The 26159-nt window shown below is 33.7% G+C and overlaps 1 protein-coding gene across 7 annotated transcripts in view; it reads right to left on the bottom strand.

Moving 5' to 3' along the window:
* Nucleotides 1-26159, bottom strand: part of LOC148612212 (uncharacterized) — a 71017-nt gene that overhangs the window by 11956 nt on the left and 32902 nt on the right. For all 7 annotated transcript variants that reach the window (XM_088593451.1, XM_088593446.1, XM_088593447.1 and 4 more), the window contains one exon: nt 7196-7312. In XM_088593451.1, the coding sequence (XP_088449577.1) occupies nt 7196-7312 (117 nt within the window). The remainder of the gene's footprint in view (nt 1-7195; nt 7313-26159) is intronic.

Here is a 26159-nt window from a genome sequence, read left to right as displayed (position 1 = left end):
CCCTAACAATTTAAGGCTACATATTTTCATTTTTTGTCATTAAGTTGCTTTATAAGTCTATATGATGATATGTATAATTATTCATTCCAGTCTTTCTGCCCTAAAAAAACAAATCTATTTTGAAAATTACAGTTTTTACTGTATTGTTACTGCCATTTACAGAGTTATCTCCCCTAATTTTGAATTATACAGTACACTCTATATAATTTTGAACTCCTAAGAACAAGGATCACATGATCAGTCGCATGTTGGTTTCTATTTAAACAAAATGTCGAAAATGAAAATATGTAGGCTTTCCTATCATGAATTCAATATTTTAAGCAGTGTATTTTTTTCTCTCTTTTACTTTTTGTTTCATTTTCAGGTTAGAAGAGTGTACTGTACGAATAAATTTTCAAACGTACATATTTCGACCTCAGCTTATCAAATTTCGTGTCGAAATTTCAAGGTTTCAAAAAGTCAAAGTTTTGACTTAAAAATCTTAAATTTTCAAAATATTTCGACTTTTAAAATATATTTGTAAATCGTGTTTATGCTCAAGTAAACATAAAAGTTCATTATTCCTGTAAATAGCAGTAAAGTTAGAGCTAAAGTTTGAAGACTGTGTGCATAACTGCATTCAATATAATGTAGAGTTGTAGACCCTGCGCAGATCACCAACCACAAAGAAAATAACACAAGAAAACTGGTTGCCATACAGGACAGTGGAAAACAAAACATTGGATTTATCGTAAGACTTGGACAGTTGCTTAGATGTACAAGACAGGAAAGATCGAACTGATGTTCAAATTTGCCACCGTTAGAAAACAATGACTTTCTTTACGACCGATTTGTATACACCACTTGCTGAGTAGAGGTATATGAAGATCTAATTATTGTTTTGTGCTTACTTTAAGACGTGTGCTTACTGCAAGGCCGATGTTTTGTTCTATGCTCACTTTAAGGCCACTTTTTGGTTCTGTGCTCACCTTAAGGCAGATTTTTGTTCTGTGCTCACTTTAAGGCGGTCTTTTGGTTCTGTGCTCACCTTTAAGACCTAGTTTTGTTCAGCGATAACATAAAGACCGATGTTTCGTTCTGTGCTCACTATAAGGCAACTTTCTGGTTCTGTGCTCACATGAAGGTCGATTTTTCTTCTGTGCTCACTTTTAGGCTGATATTTTGTTCTGTGCTCACTTAAAGGCCGAGGTATTGTTTTGTGCTCACTTTAAGGACGATTTATTTCCGTTCTTTACCTTCATTTATTACAATCTATTGTGCGATGCATTTAGTTCAAATCAATTTTCAAATATATAATAAATATAAAGTATTCGTATTTATTCTCATCATGAATTTATAACTTACAAAATTAAGCTTTTCTGTCTACAAACATATATCGTTTTGTCAGAATAAAATATTTCAATGAGTAGTTATATGGAACGCCATAACTGTCTTATCTGGTCAATTATATTTATACGCAGTGTTGTTTTCTTTATATTCGATACTTTCTTATTTATATGCGGTTGTATTATCTTTATATGTAGTGGTTTTATCTTGATATGCGGTGGTTTTACCTTTATATTCGGTGGGTTTACCATTGTATGCGGTGGTTTTATCTTCGATTATCTCAATGCAAGGCTTAAATGTTCGGAACTTTTTAACATGATCAATTTTGTGCAGCACATTGTGAAGAAAATCGAGGAAATTTTGCAAGAATTAGGTTTCGAGAATCTTGTAGCTCTTCACCCACCTGTTACTTTCAAGATACACAGAACAGAGGTAACTATACACTATGCACTATACACTCATTACTGCAACCTGAACACCCGACATTATTGAACATCTATCTATTTCTCAAATAGAACAGTTAGGTGTAAAGGATAGAAAATACATCTGAAATACTTGCATTATGGAAGTCGAAACCAAGTAAAAAAGGTGAAAATTTCGAAATTCCAAAAAAAATTACTTGAAAACTTATTAGAAAGCAACTTTACAATTATATATGTATATGGACATCAGTAAGATTCTTTTTGGTTTCTGAAAGTGTTCTGTATAGAAAAAATGAGGATGCACGATTTAAGAAAGCATGACTTCGATGACGTTAGTTTAAAAATATTGATTAAGTTATTTGCATATTTTAACACCGTCAAAACAATAGAATGAAATGAACTATAGCAAATTAATTGCGGGATTCAGAAACAAGACTTTAAGTCTTATATCAATCCGTCTCCTGAAATCATGAATAATAATCATATCATTGATATATACCATTACACAAGGACGTGGTGCTCTATTGTTCATAACGTGTATTTTGGCGAGTTAGATGCCAAGTGAAGAGGTTGATATAATTAATGTTCTAAGCATTTACTCAAGTCATAAGCAATTTTCAATTATTTTTCCATTATTCAAAAGAAATATAGCTCTATAATTTAGGTTTTTAATTTGAAGTGTCGGCTCTGTATCAAAAAAGGTTTAAACTTAGGTAAACATTTCAACGTTCTACTCATCTGACATCTCATTTGATCCAAATTACATGTAGTCCATGGGCTGAGAGGGTCCACCGTGCACCTCCAACCCCTGCCACTTACCAACTTCATGGGGAATTTTAGGTGCCTTTATACATCCCATTACCGAATCAATTTGTTACCAAAGAATATTCTCGGATTCTTTTTCAGTATAAGCCTATATTAAACCCCACTGGGTCCAAAACTCTAGGTTTTTGTGACCTCAATTGCTTGAGTGTCTAAGCCTTCGTGGGATAGCATGTGTAAACAAACTAAACATATTTAGATATCATCATATAGCCCGATGTCTTAGCTTTACAATGGTACCAAGAAAGTTGCTTAACACTTCGTGTTTTGGGGTTAAATGAAAAAAATGTACAGATACCCCGCCAAAAATCGCTTAAATTGACATATTTTTCAATGTCAAAACCCCTAGAGTATTTATGCTTTAGTGAAAAATTGCTTATTAGGTACTTTCTGTTTAATTTTATCAAAATTTATACTTCTGGGTATCTTTTAATGAATTTTGATGAATCATTCAACAGATATTTTAATTTTCTACAGAAATAAACCACCACGAAAAACATATTTTCATGAAAGAATGTTAAAAAAATGTTGAAATTATTACCCATATCCCTACAAAACTGCTCTCAATATGAAACAGAATTGTCAATCACAGCATACCGACACTGCAGAACTAATATTTTAAGCATTCATAAATTTAGATAAAGATGTACAAAACATATCTGATCAATTCAGGCGCTTAGATTTTCCTTTTAGGTTGACAATTACTATAAAATCGGAAAAAAAGGGAATTTTCAGAATTTCAGAATTTTCTTCTACATCACCCGTTATTGTCTTTTAGTCAGAATACCGTAGTTTAAACTACTTTGTGATACGGTACATTATTATATTGTCTTAGCTTCAAAATGAACCTAAGTAATAAATATTTGAACTTTTCCATGTCATGTTAGGTGAAAAATTGCTACCCCTACCCATGAAAAAAATACCTCAACATGAATTAAAATGTTAATTTTGGCTTATAAACGTGTACAATAGACATGTTGGGTACTATTGTTTGTAATTATCGATGCATTCACCATATCAACATATTTTCTCATCTCGGGCGCGATTTTTTCAATTTCAATGTGAAAATAATGAGTTTAATTAAAACGGGAATTTTCGGAATTTCATATTTTCTTCAATTTCACCTGTAATTGGCATTTTTTTTCAAGTACCCTACTGCAAACAATCTCTTTTGTATATTCAAACACAACTATATACTGTATTAGCTTTCTAATGAGCCCAAGTAATACATATTTTAACTTTTCAAAGTCCATATAGGTGAAAAATTACCACCCCTACCCATGAAAAAAAGTACATAAAGATGAACCAAAATGTTAATTTTTAGCATATAATTGATGTGAAACACAAGTTGGGTACTAATGTTTTAAATATCGGTGTATTCAACATATACCTGCTCATTTCATGTCCGTATTTTTCAGTTTCAATATGACAATATTAAGAGCTTTTTCATAAAAACGGGATTTTTCGGAATTTCATATGTTCTTCCATTTCACCGGTAATTGACATTTTTTCAAGTACCCTACTTCAAACAAGCTTTTGCATATTCAAACACATATATGTAGCATCTAAGCTTTCTAATGGGCCAAGGCAATACATGCTTTAACGTATTCCAGGCCATTTAGGCGAAAGAATGGTACCCCATATCCACTAAACCACAATTCGTTTGTGGTAGATCAGCGTTTTTTAAATGGTGTTGGATACATGTATGGCAATCATTCATCGTAGCTGCTTCTTTGAAATCTTATCCTTATATGTGTGTACAAATAATGATAGCAAACAAAATCAAATCATGTTAACACTGTGATATTTTAAACAAAATTTCACAATTTACGTGCTAAAATGCTTGATAATCTGCCTGATTCTTGAGGCAGAATTTATTGGGTAGAGGGTACCATTCTTTCGCCCAAATGACCTATAGTACGTTTAATTGTGCATTTCCTTGGCTCATTAGAAAGGTAAGGTGCTAAATAAATGTGTTTGAATACACAAAAGCTTGATTGAACTAGGGTAGTTAAAAAGAATGCCGGTTACAGCTGATATGGAAGAAAATATGAAATTCCGAAAATTCCCCATTTTAAGAATTAAAACTGAAAAATGCTCGCCTGAAAGAGAAGATATATTAAATACATCGATATACAAAACACAAGTACCCAACATGTCTTTTTTACATCGATTATATCCTTAAAATTAACATTTTGGTCCATATGTTGAGGTATTCTTTTCAAGGGTGGAGGTTGCAATTTTCCACCTAACATGACTTGGAAAAGTTCAAATATTTATTACCTGAGCTCCTTTGAAAGCTAATACACTATACGAATGTACTTGAAAAAAGTTGCCAATTATAAGAGAAATTGGAGAAAATATGAAAATCCGAAAATTTCCCATTTAATGAAAAACTCATTTTCACATCGAAACTGAAAAATTCGCACCTGAGATGAGAAGATGTGTTGAATACTTCGATAATTAAAACAATAGTACCCAACATGCCTATTGTACACCGTTTACATGCCAAAGTAACATTCCAGTTCATGTTGGGACATTTTTTTCGTGGGTAGGGGTACAGAACACTTTCAGAAACCAAAAGAATCTTACTGATGTCCATATATATATATATATATATATATATATATATATATATATATATATATATATATATATATATATATATATATATATATATATATATATATATATATATTTGTAAAGTTGCTTTCAAATAGGTTTTCAAGTAAGTCTTTTGGAATCTCGAAATTTTCACCTTTTTCATGGTTTCGACTTCAATGATGCAAATATTTCTGACTTAATTTCCTCATTTCCGATCTATCCTTTACACCTAACTGTTCTATTTGGGAAATAGGTAGATGTCAAATAATGTCGGGTGTTATTTTTTCCTTGAAAAATGATTCTACAAGATTCTCGGAGCCTAATTCTTGCAAAATTTCCTCGATTTTTTCACAATGTGCTGTACAAAATTGACCATGTTTAAAAGTTCCGAACATTTAAGCCTTGCTTTGAGATAATCAAAGCTTTTTACAGCACATAATGAAGTTGGAACAGCATATAAAGTCGTATAAACAGCATATAAAGAAGAGTCCTGATGTAGAAAAATACACGGCATATATAAATAAAACCACCGCATATAAAGATGAAACCACCGCATGTAATAGTAAATCCACTGCATATAAAGATAAATCCACCGCATATGAAGATAAAACCACCGCAGATAATGGTAAACCCACCGATATAAAGGTAAAACCACCGCATATCAAGTTAAAACCACTACATATAAAGATAATACAACCGCATATAAATAAGAAAGTATCGAATATAAAGAAAACAGCACCGTGTATAAATATAATTCACCAGTTAAGACAGTTATGGCGTTCCATATAGTTACATTATCATTTTTAGGATATATATGGCCAGGCCTGAGTTTCAAAAAAAATTTCAAGTTTAGAAATTCCTCAAATCTTCAATTTCAAGAGATCTGATTAGTCGAAATTTTAGTTGAGAATTAAAAAGGATTTAAGGGAAATCTCAATTTGGGATTTTTCATGAAACCGTGCACTGAGAACTTGCATTATTCTTCCCTTGTTGATTAACTTATTCCCATTGTTTAGTAGGGGAAAATGCACAGGTAAGTGATGCAAGTGCAAGTACCTAGATTATTACTTTTCACATTTTTTACTTACAATACCAGAGATTTGTTAAAAGGAGGACCTTATATAACATGCAAGGGCTTCATTCTTTTCCTCCAGAAATGTTAAGATATGCATCATATTCACTTGTGTTCAATTTATATAATTCTTTCATACACTAAAAATTAATAGATATTTTCATTCCTGTAAATATTGCTATATAATACAAAAAAGCAAAGGCCTTTTTCCCAAAAAATATAGTCCGATGGAGTCGAATAATTATATTAGATGTCTTCGGAGGTTTCATAGTAACATGCTCGCCTCGATTTCGGGGAGGTTCTGGGTTCGATAACCGGGTAATACCATAGACTGTTAACAGAAAGAAAGAGTGACGACTTCTGGAGTCAAAATAATATGTCTGAATGGGATGACAAGCTTTTTTGTGGGCTATTGCTTCTGTGCCAGACTATTACAAAGCGGGGTCTGTTCGCTTGGTTAATCGTTCTCGTTCTGAAATGCAATAAGGAGGTAGATCTTGGGTAAGGGACATAACTCATTTCAATTTATTATCTTTCAACACTATTGATCAAAAACTCAAATGTTTCAGACTTCCCTGTCTGTGTCAGAAAATTTCCGTTTTTGTTCGTTTGTTTTTTCTGTTTTTTTAGTTTTTCTTTGAAGCTGTCTGTTGAATAAATCATGATATCTTCAAGCAGACTTTGTATGGTCATATCTTTAAAATACAAAGGATTTACCCTTCCAGTGCATCTGGTCTAAAGATTAAGAACAGGTCATTACAATTTGTCGTCTTTGTCTGCCATTAATTGCCCCTAAATTTGTTTTCATTCAAATCGCCATTTTCCCACAAAATATTGGTTTGCTCTGCACCTATACATCTTGATTTTTGTGGTCCTGGTAGCAGGTACAGTGTAAGAAAATAGCTGTAAAAGTAAATGTAATTAGTATTAAAAATATTACATTAATTACCTTTATCATCACGTTGGCAGAAGAATGTCTGTTTTCCACTACATTTTTCCAAAATCACCTGCACCATAGACAGATAAATGTAGGCTAAGGGACAATAGTCTTCACTTAATTCTGCATCTGAAAATAATGTACAATATCTGTCTTGTGTGGTTTTATGGCTTGAAGAAAATTACAAGTAAATACTAAAATATTTCAACTTCAGAAAGACAGGCACATCTGGGGGATATGATGGCATACGACAATAATTGTTCCTATCAAAGTAATAGCTGCATACAACTCATCTTCACTTTTTGAGTGGCCGTAAATTAGCAACTCTGTTACACATTTCATTTTTTTACCACATGTATATACAGCAGATTTGAATAATACCTAGACAAAGTACTTAGATTTATCGGCATATAAATGTTAAATGGGTGAAGTATATAATTTCGTTTAAGCATATTCTGTCATTCTCAAATACACGGCGGCAGTTCGGATCCAAAGCCTGGTGTTGTCCCCGTCAATCTGTTAAAGTTTGTTTGTTTGTTTGTTGGAGTTTAACACCCAAGCAGCAATATTTAAGCTACATTCAGGCGATGAACATTAAGTGGATGATAAAATGAACATGAAATGATGATGAAATGAAAAATGGGATGGGATACAAGGATAATGGGGGTCGAGAAATTTTTGATTGCCACTTGAAATAGGGAGAGGTGGGTAGGGTCGGGCAATTTAGCCTCTTGTGGCGGAGCCCTATGGTTCCTACTCCGGGAGAATACCACAGTAGGGTTCTTAAACGTGCGAGGAACGTGGCATCTTTCCCAACACGGTGCACCACTATGGTTTGCGGTCAGGTTTTCTGTGTTATAGCCTGACAACCCCAGCATGTAACACGCCAGGGGTATCCCATTCCACCACCTGGGGCACACAACCCAGTTGCTCTGTAGGCAAAGCGCCCTAGCCAATGGCTAGGGTTCTGAGCACTACTTAGTCGCCTTTTACGACAAGTTTAGCGCTGCTGCAGGCCTATTCTTTTGACACCCGGACCTGCATGGGTCCAATCTGTTAGGAGATAGCTTAATGTATGTACGTGTACATGTAAGTCATGGGCATTTCCTGAAGATAGGAAATAACGATTAAATCGAAAGGTGCCTATCTGCATGATAATAATACTCATAAAAAATAATATATAACCAATGCACATCTTCAAATTAACAGGAATGTGCACAGAATTAAAAAAAAAAAGGGGAGTTCTATGCAACCATTGTTCCATTTTGCCCACTAAGAGAATTGCCCCGTGCAGGTCCGGGTGTTAAAAGAATAGGCCTGCAGCAGCGCTAAGCTTGTCGTATAAGGCGACTAAATAGTGCTCAGAACCCTAGCCGGGGGCTAGGACGCTCTGCCCACAGAGCAACTGGGATGTGTGCCCCAGGTGGTGGAATGGGGTACCCCTGGCGTGTAACATGCTGGGGTTGTCAGGCTATAATACGGAAAACCTGACCGCAAACCATAGTGGTGCACCGTGTTGGGAAAGATGCCACGTTCCTCGCACGTTAAAGAACCCTGCTGTGGTATTCGATAGGAGTAGGAACCTTTGCGCTCCGCCACAGGAGGCTAAATTGCCCGACCTTACCCATCCCCCCTTTTTCCAGTGGCAGTCAAAATTGGTTGACCCTATTATCCTTGTGACCCATCCTTTTTTTTTCATTTCATGTTCATTTTATCATCCATTTCATGTTCATTGTCTGAATATGGCTGAAATATTGCTGCTCGGACGTTAAACCCCAACAAACAAACTAAGAGAATTTAAGAATGATGATCTGACTGGGAGTAAAAAAACAGTGTGAATTCATCTTTTACCTTCCTGAACCTGCACTTTGAAGTGTAGAGTGATTGTTTCTGAGGAGCATAAATAAATTTCAGCAAATGAAAATCTTCAATATTTGTTGGATACATGTATATCACTATAGACTGTAGAATAGTCGACGGGCATGCATGGAACATGCTCAATATACACTTCCGCTAATAGGTGATTTTTTTATGTTCTACTCAAGCTCTACTTCGATCTATATTGAGCATGCTCATCAACTTAACATGAAATTGTCTATTGTTGTAAAAACTATAATCTGCCTGATTCATAAATGGACTTGTACTTAAACGACCATTTAAAAAGACAGAAGGCTAATATGCACTGTTATAAAATGTTTAAACAGTCTCCAGGACAATTTTGCAATTCGGGTGAGTGCAAGTATGTTCTTCCCCATTTTAAGTCCCAGCGAAAATTTTTTTTGTTGGAGATGATGCACTAACATCCTAGTAAAAATTTGTACGAGTTACATTCTTACCTTTCTTACCATCTAAGCACAGTAATCATTTAAAACCAAATTTCCTATGAGGAAATCTCATTTCCTTTAAGGAAATTCTTATTTCCTTTGAGGAAATTTCATTTCCTTGAGGAAAAACTACATGTCAAATTTCCTCCGAAAAATGCACCAAAACAAAACGTCTTTTGCAAAAATTCTATCTGAGGAAAATTGAAATGAAATTTTAGAGTAACAACCTTCAAGAAGAAGTTTTATTTTTAGAAAAATGTTCAAATTTGTTACATTATGTATATCAATACTTTATATTTTTATGAGCTGAGCAGCAAACTTGAGAGTATTTTTTGTGGTATCTAGATATATACTAAAACTCAAAGTTTACTTTTTCATTTGAAATTATTATTAATTGTACTGGTTACATCAAAACAAGGAATCATTTTGATTTTGTTATAAGTGATCTGTCCATAAATGGATTATACATATAAACTATAAATTCTAATTAGCATTCAAACAAATGTCCTGCTGGGTTTTATGGTTAGCAGGTTACTGACTGAGCTTGATCATCTTAGCTGGTGTGTCCTCTGAGATTGTTTAGGACAGTGCTGTAACAGTGGATGAGTGGAGATCAACCAGGTGATGGAATTAGCTTGGCCTTGGAAACACTGTATTTCAGGTAATTGGTTTGATCAATATCTGATGCTGGTTTGTGTCAGATGTTATAACAGTCACACTGGAGGACTGTTTCACCCATTTACAACAGATTCCTGTAAAGTAACAAAGTCATGGTTTTATATTATTTGGAAGAGTGTCATTTTAAGACACGATTTAAATAATGATTAAGACATGTGTAAGTCACTTGTTTTAGTTGAGCATGGATACAGAATAAAATAAACTACTTTCTGGAATTTTCATAATGTAATGGGAGCCTAAAACAACAAATCCAACAATTCAAACTTCCATTTCCTTTTTATCTTAAAAGGCTTACCGATGAATACATAAAACCTCTCTGTTCCTCATTACACTGCATCTCAAAAAGTTTGATGAAACACAAAACATGACTTCATGATATTCAATGAAAGTAAATATAAATTCAAAAACTGATAAACACTAATACATGTATTCAAACCGCAATAATTCTGAGTAAAAATGTACTGTTATATTTGGTTTCTCTCTTCAAAGTACTAGTACTAGTTTGGTTTGTCAAATGATTAAAATAAATGCATTATTTAAAATCAAATACATGTACCAGTTTAATACCAGTAACCAACTATCCTTCTTTGTTACAAATATTTTCTTCTTCAGTCCCATTTAATATGTCTCCTACATTGGAAGTGCTAAAACAATAGTGTTTAAAATATTAAATATCATGAAGTGTACAGTACTGAATTTCATGCAAAGCAATATGACACAAATGTTGAAATGTTCCACCTCAATAGCTGTTTTTCTTTAATTTAAATAATTCTTTAAAAATCAAAGGTATAAAAGTGATAATAGAAAAGCCAGCTAAATAAATTCAGAACATATATTTGCATAAGATGACTACCAGATATATGAAACCAAGACAGACACACATCAGTTTTGAGTGTGCAAATAACATAAACTTCTGCATGTAATCTAGTACAAGTTCTTGTTTGCGCTTAGCCTATCATTACTTACAATATCTGAAATAAGCAACTTTTATTATAATAAAATTACCAATTAAACAACATTTGTCTTAAAACACATTCAAGATCTCTTACATACTATTTGGTATTAACCAAACATCTTCAAGACTTCGTCATTCTGTGTCAGCATATCACCTGAAGTGATACATATATGCCAGTAAATATATCACATCTCATCATTTGAACAGCACACCATTTTTTGGCAATACGGTAAACAGCAGTACAACAAAAATACACTGAACTCCACATAAGCCTTAGGGGTGACAAGTTGGTTTTGTGAATACATGTATCAGTTATTACATAATGAATAATTAATTCATTAATATCAGTTATTACATAAAGAAAATGCTAATTAAATGTTTAAACCTTTAACAAGATGAAAATAGATATTTTGATCAAAAACATTTCCCAGGGTCTTATAAAAGGTGATTTTTCTTCATCATCTACACATTTTTTTTAATTTAACACCATTGTTCATCTCAGTTATACAATAACTACTTTACAACGAGAGACAAATATTTTTTTTCACTAAATCATAGTTGTTGGGCCTGATGGGTTAAGAAATGATGTACTTTTTTTGTTAGTAAGTAGTGTATGGCATTTCTACTGGTTCTTATAACTTGCTTGTAGTAATACCTGTTAATCATACCAAGTTATGAAAGATTAAGGCAAGTGCAAGGCGGTAAAATTTGCAAAAAAAACCCAAGATTTCATGTATGCAGATTACATTACATGTATTTGTCCAGCTCACATATTAAGTATAAGAATTAAAATTTCTGAAAATTCTTACTTATTTAACACTTTCATAAGTGACATTTTAGTGTGAAAACATGAATTTTACCACAAAATTACCTAAAAAAAAGTATTTCATTGAAGATATGGAAAATTCATAGGTATTAGCAAAGATGGTTAAAAAGAGGGAGGGGGCTCAGCATTTATTTTCATAAACTGAAAAATTAGAGATAGTCTTGACTTCATTGCACCGTTTTTGTTGTTTTAATGTTAAATTGATAAATTAAGTCGAAAAAGGATGTTTTTTACAGGCCAATTAGCAGTTTTCCCCACAAATCTGAAATACTTCTATTAAAGCCACGTTCCCCCCTGAAACCACTCACTGAAACTGTCTGTAAATTTGTAAATTTGTTAAAATATTCTTTTGGTTTAACAGAATGAATGCTTTTAGTTTTGTTAGAAAAACATCTCTACAGGTTGCTAACCACTTATTCAAAAACTGAGCTTTTAGAATGTACTCAAAATGTACACAAAAATGGTCCTGAAGGCTAAACATTTTTTGTGTATTAGTGTAATATCAGTGTGGAAAAAGTCAAATTTACAATAGTGAACCTATTTTAAGACATAAATTACACTTTCTTTACTTGTATAGCATAATTAATGGTCACTGCAATGTACTAAATTTAAATATTTTGATGAGTTTGGCATGAAGACCCCCTCTTTTTTTTAAGAAATGCAGGGGAATTTCCGTTTTATTTTTAGCTCATTGACTACGGTACTTCTTTCGCCCATGCAGGTCCGGGTGTTAAAAGAATAGGCCTGCAGCAGCGCTAAGCTTGTCGTAAAAGGCGACTAAATAGTGCTCAGAACCCTAGCCGGGGGCTAGGACGCTCTGCCCACAGAGCAACTGGGATGTGTGCCCCAGGTGGTGGAATGGGGTACCCCTGGCATGTAACATGCTGGGGTTGTCAGGCTATAATACGGAAAACCTGACCGCAAACCATAGTGGTGCAACGTGTTGGGAAAGATGCCACGTTCCTCGCACATTAAAGAACCCTACTGTGGTATTCTCCCGGAGTAGGAACCATAGGGCTCCGCCACAGGAGGCTAAATTGCCCGACCCTACCCACCTCTCCCTATTTCCAGTGGCAATCAAAATTTGTCGACCCCATGGTTCTTGTGTCCCATCCCTTTTTCATTTCATCATTTCATGTTCATTTTATCATCAATTTCATGTTCATCGTCTGAATATAACTGAAATATTGCTGCTCGGACGTTAAACCCCAACAAACAAACAAACAAACAAACTACGGTACTTCAAGGTAGTAAACCTTCTATGATATTTTTAGAGTTAGTAATGTTAGTATGCAGCATTTAGGTAATAAACATGTATAGTCTTCTCCAGGATAAACTATTTCGTAAAGGCAGAAGCCCCATAAATCGTGACAAGGGCGATAGAACAAGACTGACTTGAGGGTTGCGTGACTAAAATTATGGTTGCACATTACCTATTCTTTACGACGATATTGATTGTAGACTTTCCAAGGTATTTGGTAAGGAATTAAAAAAAAAACTACAATTTCGGATTTTTTGGCGCCAAGAAATGAACGAGGAACGAAGTGATAAATTATTTTATAAATAAATTTATTTAATTATTATACCAAAGCTATCGACGCCTTTTAAATTTCCTATGACCATAAAAACCCGGGGACCCGCCAACCTGTTTACTTTTTAGTGCGATCTCTGTTCGAGAAATAATTCTGGAATCGAGTGTTTTATAACAGAAGTCTGTGGTTAATGCAGGCAAGGATTTTCATAGTTGATGCAGGGGGTCCGGCCTTTTTGAAAATTTTTGTTGATTTTGAACAAAATTTGGACACCCCCCCATTCAACATCTTAGGGTCCTCCCCTTATGTAGTGTTTATGCGAACCAACCCGATATATCGATACTAGGAGGGTAGCAAAATCAGGGATTCGACCATGTACACGTATATCCTGGAGCGTATAGATTGTACAAGCAGAGTCTGCATACAAAATAAACAGAACTTGTAAATAGTCCGGGTCCCTGCATTTGAAACCTGTGAATGATTGATTCTCCAACATACACTTATAGTATACCAAATAGTTAAATTATTCTGGGTCGGATCCAGGATTTTAAATTAAGGGGGCGCACAGTTAAAAAGTTTTTGAGGTTAATTTTTTTATATACCCGTGCTTTGCAAATTTAGGGGGCGCACGCCCGCAGCGCCCCCACCTGAATCCGCCCGTGTTAATTATATCTTCATACTCCCAAAACAAATCCTTAGATCTACAATATTACTGTTGTCAGGGGCGTAGCTACGTAAGGCTCGTACAAGGCTTGTGCCAGCACGAAATTTTGACTATTTTTTTTTCTTTTTTAATATTTGATGGATGCATATAAAACGAGTACAGTAAAAGCTGATATTACTTTTTCAATTGCGCTTCATGTAGCAACATGGAATCGGAAATCCAACGTCATTTACCCGTTATCGGTTTTCTACTAATCATTCCATCGTTCCGATAACTTCTATAACAGTAAATTTGCGATTTCCGCAAAATGGACAAGTATGTCAATGGGCCAAAAAGAAAAAGGAGAGATGAAAGACCAGAGGAAGGCAGTATTGAGAATGAGCCTTCAGCATATATTTTAGCAGATACTGAGCCAGCGACCACTGCCAGTATGATATTCGCACAAATCCTTCAGAAGTGCCATCAAATTCAAGTAGCTCTACTAGCGTTACACAGTTCCAACCACCATACCCAGATGAAGCTAAACTTCGAAGCCTCGCTGAAATATCTGATACTGACAAACAACCAATTTTGTGCTCCAAATGGACAGATGCCTTCAGCTACCCTTTCCCTGCAAGGAATCAATTTCTTCACCTAATAAAAACAACTGGATTTTACCAACCGTCCCTCAGCCCAAACTACTTACCCTATTTTTGTTCCTTTTTTACCTAGATTCTACCATCGACAATTTTTAATTATTGGTAAATTTCGCCGGGGGGAAACTTCGAGAAATATAATTTATTTGGGTAAGCAGCGCTAACTTTATTTTTAAAAGTCAAGAAATGTGCCCCATTGAAGTCTATAAAATGATTTTGAAAAATAAAATAATTTACCTACACTATTTTTTCAACCTGAAACAGGCATAATTATATTTTGTATTGGCCTAATACGACTTTCCGTCTAATAAAACTAGTGTAAATGTCTGAGCTGTCCAGCTGTTTGAAATATCGTTATCGAAAGTTAATCAATGTCCATGTATACAAGAGGGGTAGACAGGGGGTTCCTGTTCCATTTTGCCATCGGGTTCCAGACCTCCCTCACAAGTTTTCTCTCCTTTACTCCCCATTGTAATATCCCGACAAGCTTGCACCCTAACTCCCATTTCTACCTCCCTTTATTCCCGGGTTCTTGTCCCCGTGTCCAACCCCTCATAAATAATTTATAAAGAAATAATTTGATACAAAAAAACTGAAGTTAACTATGTAAATAGAAAAATATATAAAATTACGTTCATAATATTAACATGTACATGTACATATTAATATAAAAAGAGAGGAATGTGCGTATGACAACACTTCACTTGATATATTGAAAATATCATATTGTCACTCAAGGAACAGGATTTTATTCCTGTTCTGCATCTTGATATTGTGGTTTAAACATATTTTATTTGTTCAAAACAAAATGGATCGGACCCAAGTAAATCATACTTATGAAGTCCTTTCCGCAATACAATATTAACAATGAAACATTTGTACATATGAGCATGCAAGTAATTGTTTATATCATTAAACATATAACAAAGTTCTTCTAAGAAGTTAGCTACAAAGGAGAAGAAATGATTTGACGGTGTTGATGAGCATAGCCCATCTAAGACATGTTCGCTAGTAGTACATTAGACTATTATGAATCTTTTAGACCGCTTTAAGAAAGCGAAAACGTGACTAAACACACTCTTATTTTCAGCTAAAGATAACTCTTGATTCCCAGAAACTAATACATTAATATCAAACTGGATGTTGTTATGTAGCCAAATGAGATCATTGATAAGTAATTCCCTGTATTCCCTGTACAAAGGACATTCAAAAAAATAGTGTTGGGCATTTTCAATTGAATATCCACAGCGACAAGCCGGATCTGAGATAATGTTAGCTTTACATAAATGATTGTTTAAAAATGAGGCAGAACATCTTAGTTGTGTAAGTATAATATTAAGTTTTCTTGGACCAAATGAGAAGTATTCTGGAATTTCAGTTTTGACAGTTCTTTTTAATGCCATTTTAAAGTGTCCAATTGATTTTGAGTGGCGTATTGAGAGGTCAAGAGTTTTCCATTCTATAATTGTTGCAGGTATGAATGAATCTATAGTTGAAGACAATCTACAAGAAGGTACTATGAAGTCTTCCCTATTTCTTAGGGGGTACGTTGTTGTACTTTGTATATTAGGAGGTAAAAGATTATAAAGATAGTTAGGAGCGTTATTATTTTTCATATTAAAAAGCATCTGTAGTCGTCTTTTCTTTCTTCTTTCTGCTTATTTTTCCCACCCAACTTCTTTATAGATTAATTCTTTTTTTGTAAAAATTGGCAAACCAGTTACTATTCTTGCACATTCTAATTGTAATTGTTCCAATTTATTAGAATTACCAACACCACAGTTATCCCAAACTTCAGTTACATATTCAAAAATAGGTCTAATAAAAACCAGATACAACTTTTCAAAGGTTTTCCTACCTAATTGATATTTTAATTTACGTAGCACATTTAAGTGATTGGGTATGCTTACTATTATATTGTCAATGTGCTTCTGCCATTTTGCATCATTAGAAAAGGTAACATCCAAGTGCTTATGGGTGTTTGTAATTGGAATATTTTTTCCATTTAATCCAAAATTGATGCATTATTGGAAAATATCATAATTTCTGTTTTATCAGGATTGAAGGACATTTGCCATTCCTTGGACCATTCATCCAGCTTTGCCAGATCTTGATCAATTACAGTTTAATTTGTTCATGATTTGGACGGGAAAAGTTGAATGAAGTGTCATCGGCAAATAATCTAGACAGTGAAGTAAGTGTATCTGCTATATCGTTGATATATATTACAAAGTGCATAGAGCCAAGTACAGATCCTTGGGGAACACCCGCCTGAATATTACAGGTGGAAGACGAAGATTGGTTTATTAATACCTTTTGGTTTCTTTCATAGAGGTAACTTTTGAACCAGTTGAATAATGAGCCCTTTATCCCATAGGCTTTCAGTTTAAGCAATAATCCTTCATGCCATTCTTTGTCAAACGCTTTTGAAAAATCACAGAAAACAAAACAATTTATTTCTCTATTTTCAAATGAATTCAATAAGCAATTGTACATTTCTAATAATTGGTGAACTGTGGAATATTTTGGAAGGAAGCCTGAATAAATAAATTATAAATTAAGTTATTATTGTACAAATGATTACATACATGTTTGAAAATAATTCTTTCCATAACCTTTCCTACACAGCTTATCAACGAAATCGGCCTATAGTTTGAGGGCAATGACTGGTCCCCCTTCTTAAATACAGCAATAACATTTCCCATCTTCCGCTGGGAAGGAAATTTACATTGTTGCAATGACTTTAATCGATAAAAATGTCACATGCGCCATCAACATCTATGCTGTCAGGAAGTAGTGTTGCCCAGTCAACTTCGTCTAGTTTAGCATTAAATTTCACTGTGTCAACTCAGTCATAGACCCATATTTCAAGTTTATACGATATTGATTCCGTTTTATTACATTCAAGAAAAGCGACAGGTGCATCATGATCACTTATTACTCGGGGATTTCAAGTGCATCTGAGTATATACATTTGAGAGAGTCGTTTAAAATTATCGGATCTAGGAGAGTCCTACTATAATCAGTTATCCTTGTTGGCTTTCTTATTACATTATTTAAATTGAAAAGATTGATAGTGTCAAGCAGTATATTATTATTCATCTTGAATAAGTCTGAGTTTAGGTCTCCGACAACCACATTATTATCACATATTTGACTTGCAATACCTTATGAGTGATTTAACCGTGTCCTGTAAAGATCGTCCGTCCATTCTAGTCGATATGTATTACAAATACGTAATGTCTGGCCTTTTGTCCTGATTTTTACCCACAGTGTTTCATCAGTCTGATTTTCTAATTCGGGTACACGATCGATGCCCACGTGATCTTTAACATAAACGAGAAGACCTCCCTCAAACATATTCCTATCTTTACGTACTATATTTGAACTGAATGAATCGAGTTGGATATCAGTGTCTTTATTGCTGGATTTAAATGTGTTTCAGTAATCGTTAATACGCCGAACTCCTCAAAGAAGTCATTTAGGAATTCAAGTTTATTTCTGATACTACGTATATTTATATTACATATAGAAATACATTTATCGTCAGAACTACTTGCTTCGGTTGACGGACCTGGATTTTGTTCCACATTACCAATAATTAAAATGAAGTGGAGTACAAACAGCAGGAAAACGATGTCAATTTTTGGGAACCCTGACTGGAGTAAAGTCAAAGCTATAATAAAAACTGTACAATGTAAGTTAATTTTAATTAGTTCTAAAAAACTGAATTGACGAAGGTAACTCTACAATGAAACAGACCTATGGCAATCCTGTAGGTCACAAGGTCACTATCCATCACCTTTCAGTTAAAAGGTAGTGACAATGATCAGGGATCGCCATATTTCTGAATTGTAAACGAACAGTGAATAGGCTATTTCATCAACACCATACTGGTCAGATAAGGAGGAGAGATAAAGAAATAAAAGTATTGAAAAGAAATATGTACAAAGGCATGTTTTTCTGTTAAGGGAAGTGATCATTTTACTTTTAGGTTTGATAAATATTTTTGTAGAAATTTTTTTTTTTGCTTTTAAGGAGTAAGTTACTGTAAAATATTACTTTTATTTCCAAACTGTTGTTACGATGGGCAAAAACAATAATAAGGAACAGTTGCAATTTTCGTGATCATGTGAAATGTTCACAGCCTACATTTTATATATATATTACTTTTCGAAACATAGAGACAGTGGGTAATAAAATCTAAACACAAGCAAAACAATACAAAGCACCTATACTACATGTAAATTATTTTATATACTTTTTTCTTTAACCTGGTGACAATTGAATTGATAAAAGGGGATAATAATAATAGTATTAATATTAATAATATTAATATTGATAATAATAATAATAATTGATAGCTGAATTATGATTTTAGTTCATTATGTGGATCGGCTTAATAATTGTTTTCCAAATTTATTTTTCAATTTCTTCGCTATTATTTAGTATAGCATGACATCTGATATTGTGACATTGAAGTGCTCTAGTTTTTTAATCTCAAATAAGACATACAACGATGGTTTGTTTTACTGATCATATTAGATGTCTTTGTTGCCGAAAATAGATTTATCGCAGAAAGTTTACTCTACATATACATGTATTTCTCCCAGTTCTAAACAAACAATTTGTTTCAGGTAATTGTATTGTAACTGTCACATGTATCAATCAATACAGTACTGTAGAATACCTGGCTAGGTAAATATAGACTGACTACGGTTAATTCACCTGTCTATTGGACAGCTAGTAGAGCCGACCTTAAATTTACATATATTTATAAACAGATACACATCCCGTCGATGGTAAACAAACAGAAATAAACTAATCCACAGACATTAAAAATAAGAAATATTATAAGCATAAATTACAATTGACAACACAGGAAAAATAAGTCTTTGAGAGTTGAGCATTTTTGTAGTTCGACACGAAGTCTATATAATAAGTTCATGTGTCGGATTGTTGCTCTTTAAGCTTTTTTTTTCCATCTGTGAAATATCATCATGGGTATTGATGATCTTTTTTTGGTTCATCATCAGCAGTTTTGACGAAAATCCGACCGTCTGCCGTCCAGTAAGCCCTGATCAGTTTCTTTGACTTTAAATCAACCAGTCTTTGTACTAATTCATTTCTAAATTGAGTAAGATTTTCAGTGATGAAAGTGCCATTGGTGTCACCCTTCAGAGCTTTTTTGTTTGTATACACTAAGTTTCTGGTTCTATACGATATAAACCTCACTATTATTTGTGATTTACCATTGCCTGCTTTTCCGATCACATGGGAACGACTAATATCATTACCGTAATATCAATGTTCAATTTGTTTTTACATGTATCTATAACAAGTTGGTCAGTGTTTACTGGATGTTGAATTTCACCATGATAGTTGACAGGGACAGGTACATTATGAAACCTGAGGCTTGTTCGGCGTGAATATTGCAGCTGTATTACAAGTTGGTTTTCAAGGTCAGCTACTCTTCGGTACAGAAAGTCAGTATCATTTGCATGTTCTTTGCCAGACTGAGACTGATCAGATGATGCTAATTCAAGCTTGTTGATTTTAATCGCCTGTATACGTAGTTTTTGCTTTTGTTCATCTATAATTTTTTGTTGATCGTTGATTTTGTCATGCAATTGTTTTGTTTGGTCATGAACACAGTTGTCTACCTCAGATTTTATATCTTCAGAGAGGATTTCACTTATATTTTCACCAAGTACAGGAATTATTACATTTAATACGTCAGTACTAGTTAAAGCTTCAACAACTTTTTCTTCTGGAAGCTGGTGTTTTTTTTTTTTTTTTTTTTTTTTTTTTTTTTTTTTGTTTTTTTTTTTTTTGGGGGGGGGTTGTAAGTTCTTTAATGGCGGTACTTGATATTGTACGAGGGTTTTCAACAATGAACAGTTAGTTCATATACCCTCAAACAAGATCAAGAAGGCCCCTATCGTTCACTTAAGTGGAATTCTTTACAAAAGTAAGCCTGTCTAAACCTTTCTGTTAGAAACTGTCCCAAATTGACATGAGTTGTATTTTTAAATAAATTTAAATTGTTTCTTTGCACAAAAATAGATAGCAACCAAATGTTTTTTTTTAATACCCCCGTTCCGATAATCAAATGATTACCAGTATCTACTTGTAACCATTCGATCAACGAGACGGGGGCAATGAAAAAATTTCTTTTTTAAATAAAAAGAACTCAACATTTAGCCCGATTTTTAGAGAAAACTCGAAAATATTTTAAATATTAGGTACATGTACTCTGTACTCGAAAACATTGGGATTAGGTACTCAATGCTAACAAGACGCAGTACTCGCTACTTGAAGCTGAAAGTACTCGGTACTCGAGGGGGTTTATACCTCAACTTAGGGCCCGCCCATTTCTGCAAGTGCTCTATGTAGATATCAGTTTCCTGTCAGTCCTTCGAACACAAAGTTGTCCCCGTAATTTATACGACAGTCACATTGAAATCTAGTCCCCGTAATTAAAACATTGAAATTTACCAATAATGAACTAAAATGCCTGCCTAATATTCACCCAATACTATTGGAAGATGTGTCAGGACCGCAAGTTTATTGTTGTCTGTCAGTCCGATGGTCTAGAATATGTTGTCTTCATTGACAACGTCGAAAGCCTTTGTAACAACTGGATCTATCATTTTAATATTACGAGTATAAACAATTTTATTAGAAATCATGTGCTGAATCAAATTATATCGATCGTTTGAGTTCTTACGCCGCAAAGATTCGTCAAATTACAAAAATTGGGCCAGATAAAAGGAAAATACCAGGACCAAATTCAAACGTACCTAAACATAAGCTTATTGTTGTAAATGGTTCATATTGGACTCTTTGATTATTCTTAAATTCACCATTCTGATTACGAAGGTCATTATCAAAAACACACACCAAATTCATGATGCATCGTAGCAGTGCTCCAGTTTGCGTGATATTCAGGTTCGATGTCGGTTTACATGGAGAACCTAGATGAATGAACACAAAACTATCCGACATACTGGGTAATTGAAAAAGAAACTACTAGTTGGCCTTTCGCAGTTTCTAAATTTCCAAATCAAAATTCAATTTATCGACCACCGGGTCGAAAATATCTGTCAAGTTATTCAAACTTCAGCCGCAACATTCATTGAAATATATATTATCTCCTTAGATGCATGTTCTTCTCAACTAGCTACATTCCTTAGTTATTCCTTCAAATTATCGCATAGACACCTATGTGTCATTTAAAGTGCTTAATTTCTTAGGCACCTTGTTCCAGACACACGTATTTTAACATAAACGCCAAAGTCTTAAAATATAATTTCAACACGTATATCTGGGGAAGATACTACCCATGCACTTTTAAGGCCTTGGATCACCTGGAGCACCCGCAGCTCTAATATCTTCACACATGCCCAAAATATCCCAATATAATGATTATTACAAAAAAGCAATATCAGCAGACCTCAGAATGACACCATCCCGGGAAATTACAGCTGCCTTCAGGCTTTCCCAATTTAAAGGCTGCTATATCAATTCTGATCTTCGATCTAAATTGATAATGTTATATATATAGAAAAAAATCGACGTCTGGACTTTCCATAAACGAAATAGTATTCAGGAGGAAAAAAATGTAAAATAATTACAGAATACATTAAATTTCACGACCTTTTTCTTTTTGAATTCTTCCATATTGAATTGTAGATAAGGACTACCTATTTGAAAACAAAATAGATATGGAGTAACGCAACATATGCACATCATATTTATAGTGTAGTATTTTTTAACCTTCACGTACAACTTAATCAAGACAAATATGTATATATGGAAAAATGCTTCAGCCATTTAGATGTACGAATCAGGTAAACATACATTTCTTCATCAAAGAAATGCGATTGATTTTCCTTGAAACCGGTGAGCTTCGGGTGGGTTTTGCCCCCCTCCCTCCCGGGCCCCTACCTTCATGTATATGTACTTCTGTCATCAGAAAAAGGTGTTACCCAGTTAGCTGACACAAAATATCTTTTTTCTATTCTTTTAAATAAGTAATAATAAATGTGTGTACTGAACAATTTTTTTACCCGAACAACATTGGGACAATCATCAATGAAATTTCGAAATTGAGATATTTGGTAATTACGCAAGTCAACCTGGTGGAGTGTTGCTCTAATTACTTCGCCCCTCGACTGGGATTAACTATACATTACACAGGAGTGTCAAGCGAATTCACAAGAGGCCAATGGACACGGTTTTGTAAAATACACACCCTGCATGGACATTGTGATAGAAGTAACAACCCAGTCGCTTCATAGTTTTATCTTAATTGTTCTCCGTATGTGTATGAAAGTGAACATATACATCTTCGAAAATTTACCCAGTCTGTGGTTACAGAGACATATAATTGTATATGTATGCCTTTGCTTAACATAAAACTTTAAAATACCCAAAACTTACATCTAGAAATAAAGAAAGATTCCCATTATCCCTAATGCAAATTTTTCAATTAAAATGTCCATATTTTTGTACATTTATGTCTTTGGAGTGACCAGGTAAAAGTAATTACCATTTCAATTTAAATAAAAACGAAAACCCATTTCAAGAAGACGTGTCAGCTAAAAATATACCAAAACCCAACGGCGGATCCAGAGTTGTATGAAAGGGGGCACCCCGCAAGATCTCCCTGGATCCGCCACTGAATGCATGTTTTCTTATTTTCTTCTACTTTTTTTTTCTTTTTTTTTTTTTTTTTTTTGTTTACATATACCCGATTTAGCAATCCTACAATAAATATGGTACTATTAGGTTAAAATTTTATTTTTAAAGATTCTTTTCATTATCTAATGGAAACAAAATGGAAAATGGACTATAACCGTTTAAATCAACTTTAAATATTTAACAATACCTTAAAATACTGCAATCAGCAGGTATGAGATCGGAGCCACGTTCAGGTCAATGGTGTAACCGTATCTCTCCAACGTCCTACATTTTGCCTTTCAGTAACATGTGGGCGTTTTTCAATAAAAGTGTGATTTTCAGGTGACAAAACATATCGAAAATAACATTTAATTATGTAAACTGTTTTAATGTAACCAAACTTTTCAACATCAATGCTAACAAATTCCAAGACATGCTATCTTAATGCAAATATTAACTACTCAAAAAACAACAATAGAATGGCACATGATAATAAAATGTCCACTACGAAACAAATTATTTAACTAAGTCTAAGATTAATAATATTAAAAGGAATAGACTTTTATTTTTTCTGTTGATTTGGCATTAACTGTGACAAAAATGATATGAAAAGTTTACTCAATATTTGGTATGTCACTTTTTGAGCATTCATTTGGACATTTTATATAAAAAATACAATAATTTAATAAAATTATACCCTTTCAAATACAAATATTCTTTGATTGGCTTTCAAAACATGGTTTCTATACTTTAGAGAGTGTTGACTGGAGGGACTTAATTGATATTTAATTCGGTTTATAGAAATAAATTTGCATATGAGCACAAATTGTCTTTTCATGTTGCGTTACGTAGTGGACAAGACTTTCCTAATGGAATAAATCGTTACGTAGTGGACATTTCAGCACAACTTGCTGTTTGAGTGGAAATTATAATAATACTATTACAATTTACTCAATTCCTGGTATGTACCCTTAGTCAGATATTATTTTCAAATTGCTTTAGATAATCCAAACAAGATAAGAATATGACATTGCCTTATTATTACATTATTGGAATAGTAGGGCAAGGCTTGTAGTTATAACTTCCATGAAAAAAAAGATTTTTCAATTATTGTACAGCAAATGGACATTAATAATTTTAGATTGGAGCTATTTAGATCAAAAGTACATATATTATGATCTTTGCAAGATATACAAGGGTTAAAATATGGATTGGAATCCTCAACAAATCATGACATTTACTTGGCACAATTTTGCAGAACAAATATACATGTAGACGAAATATGCAAAATATTATGAGGTGTAAATGATATGAATACGTTGACTAGAACAATAAAATGTATGACTTAAATTGTATGCAAGATTTGACATATCCTACCTACAATGTTTATCATGTGACACAGTAAATTGATTTCCTTAGGCTGAGCATCTAATTCATATTACTATTTCACATGTAGTTTTGCAGTTGTTAATATGGAACTGACTCATCATTCCCAAGATGTCTTCAAAATCATACCAGTTTTTGTCAAGGATTTTTCTTGACCACAAAAAGCAATTTGCATCCTTAGATCCAAGTGTTTGCATACACTCATATAACATATAACATCTGCGATTCTGAATCAATGTTTTCTACATATCCTGGATACGCGTGTCCTTGGTATTCTAATAAAGCATATGAACTAACGTAGTTCTCTACAGTATCTACAGGAAATGAGGACTGATGACTGCCCCCTTTTTTGTCTTCCTGGGGTTACATGATTCATCGTTTGTCCTTTTAATCAGAATATATTCTATCTTCAACCACTTGTGTCTTATAATACGAATGTTAGTTGTCACAATTTGGAAAGAATTTTAAATGAGTAGCTTGTGCAGTATCTTGAGTGAATGCATCAAACTCCATATGTACGTAAGTTTCTTTGTTTTGAACATACATATCATTATGTGCTTTGGTGGAAAAGAGGTATTTCTTAACATTTTTTCCTTTTAAAATCTTTTTGGTTTAAAAAAATATATATTACGAATAACAAAATGATTTCTTCAATAAATGTCCACTACGAAAGGATTTTGTCAACTACGAACAAAAACTGTCGTTTCGTAGTTGACCGTTTCGTAGGGGACATATTTGCGGGAAAACGCGGGAATTTAGCCACTAACACTACTTAAACAATTTTCTGATATGTTTTGATGAAAGCAACAACATATCTTCTAAATCACAAAATTTGGAGAAATTTCAGCGTATGCATGTACGCTAAAATCTCCGTTGTCAAGTGGACAAGTAAAAAATACGGGGTGCTCTCTACTTACCAAAATGCTAATATTGTCTTTATTTGTTCATTTCGACTTCCAGCATGCAGCCATGTTGTTACTAGGATACAAGATTAGTAGTAAGACACCTCCATGGTAACAAGGGATGCAGTTATGTGTTTATATTAGCAACAAAAGTAAAATCGTTTTGTAGTGGACTAAATTTCGGTGACAACTACAAAATGTAATTTTACATGGATTATGGAAGATAAATCGATCAAATCTTTTGTGGATATTAATTTTGAGTATCTTGTTATGATCAGAAATAATGTATCATTTACTTTTGAATCCGAAAATCGATCAATTTTGAAGTGTATTTTATCTGTTCATGTTTTGGGGACATGTAAAATATGTCAATTCCAACCATTCGAACT

This window comes from Perna viridis, chromosome 7, assembly GCF_037379345.1.
Source record: "Perna viridis isolate PV_CMFRI_1.1 ecotype Kerala chromosome 7, ASM3737934v1, whole genome shotgun sequence".
Classification (NCBI taxonomy): domain Eukaryota; kingdom Metazoa; phylum Mollusca; class Bivalvia; order Mytilida; family Mytilidae; genus Perna; species Perna viridis.
Note: the sequence above shows the minus strand (reverse complement) of the source record. Positions and strands in the feature narration are given on the sequence as shown.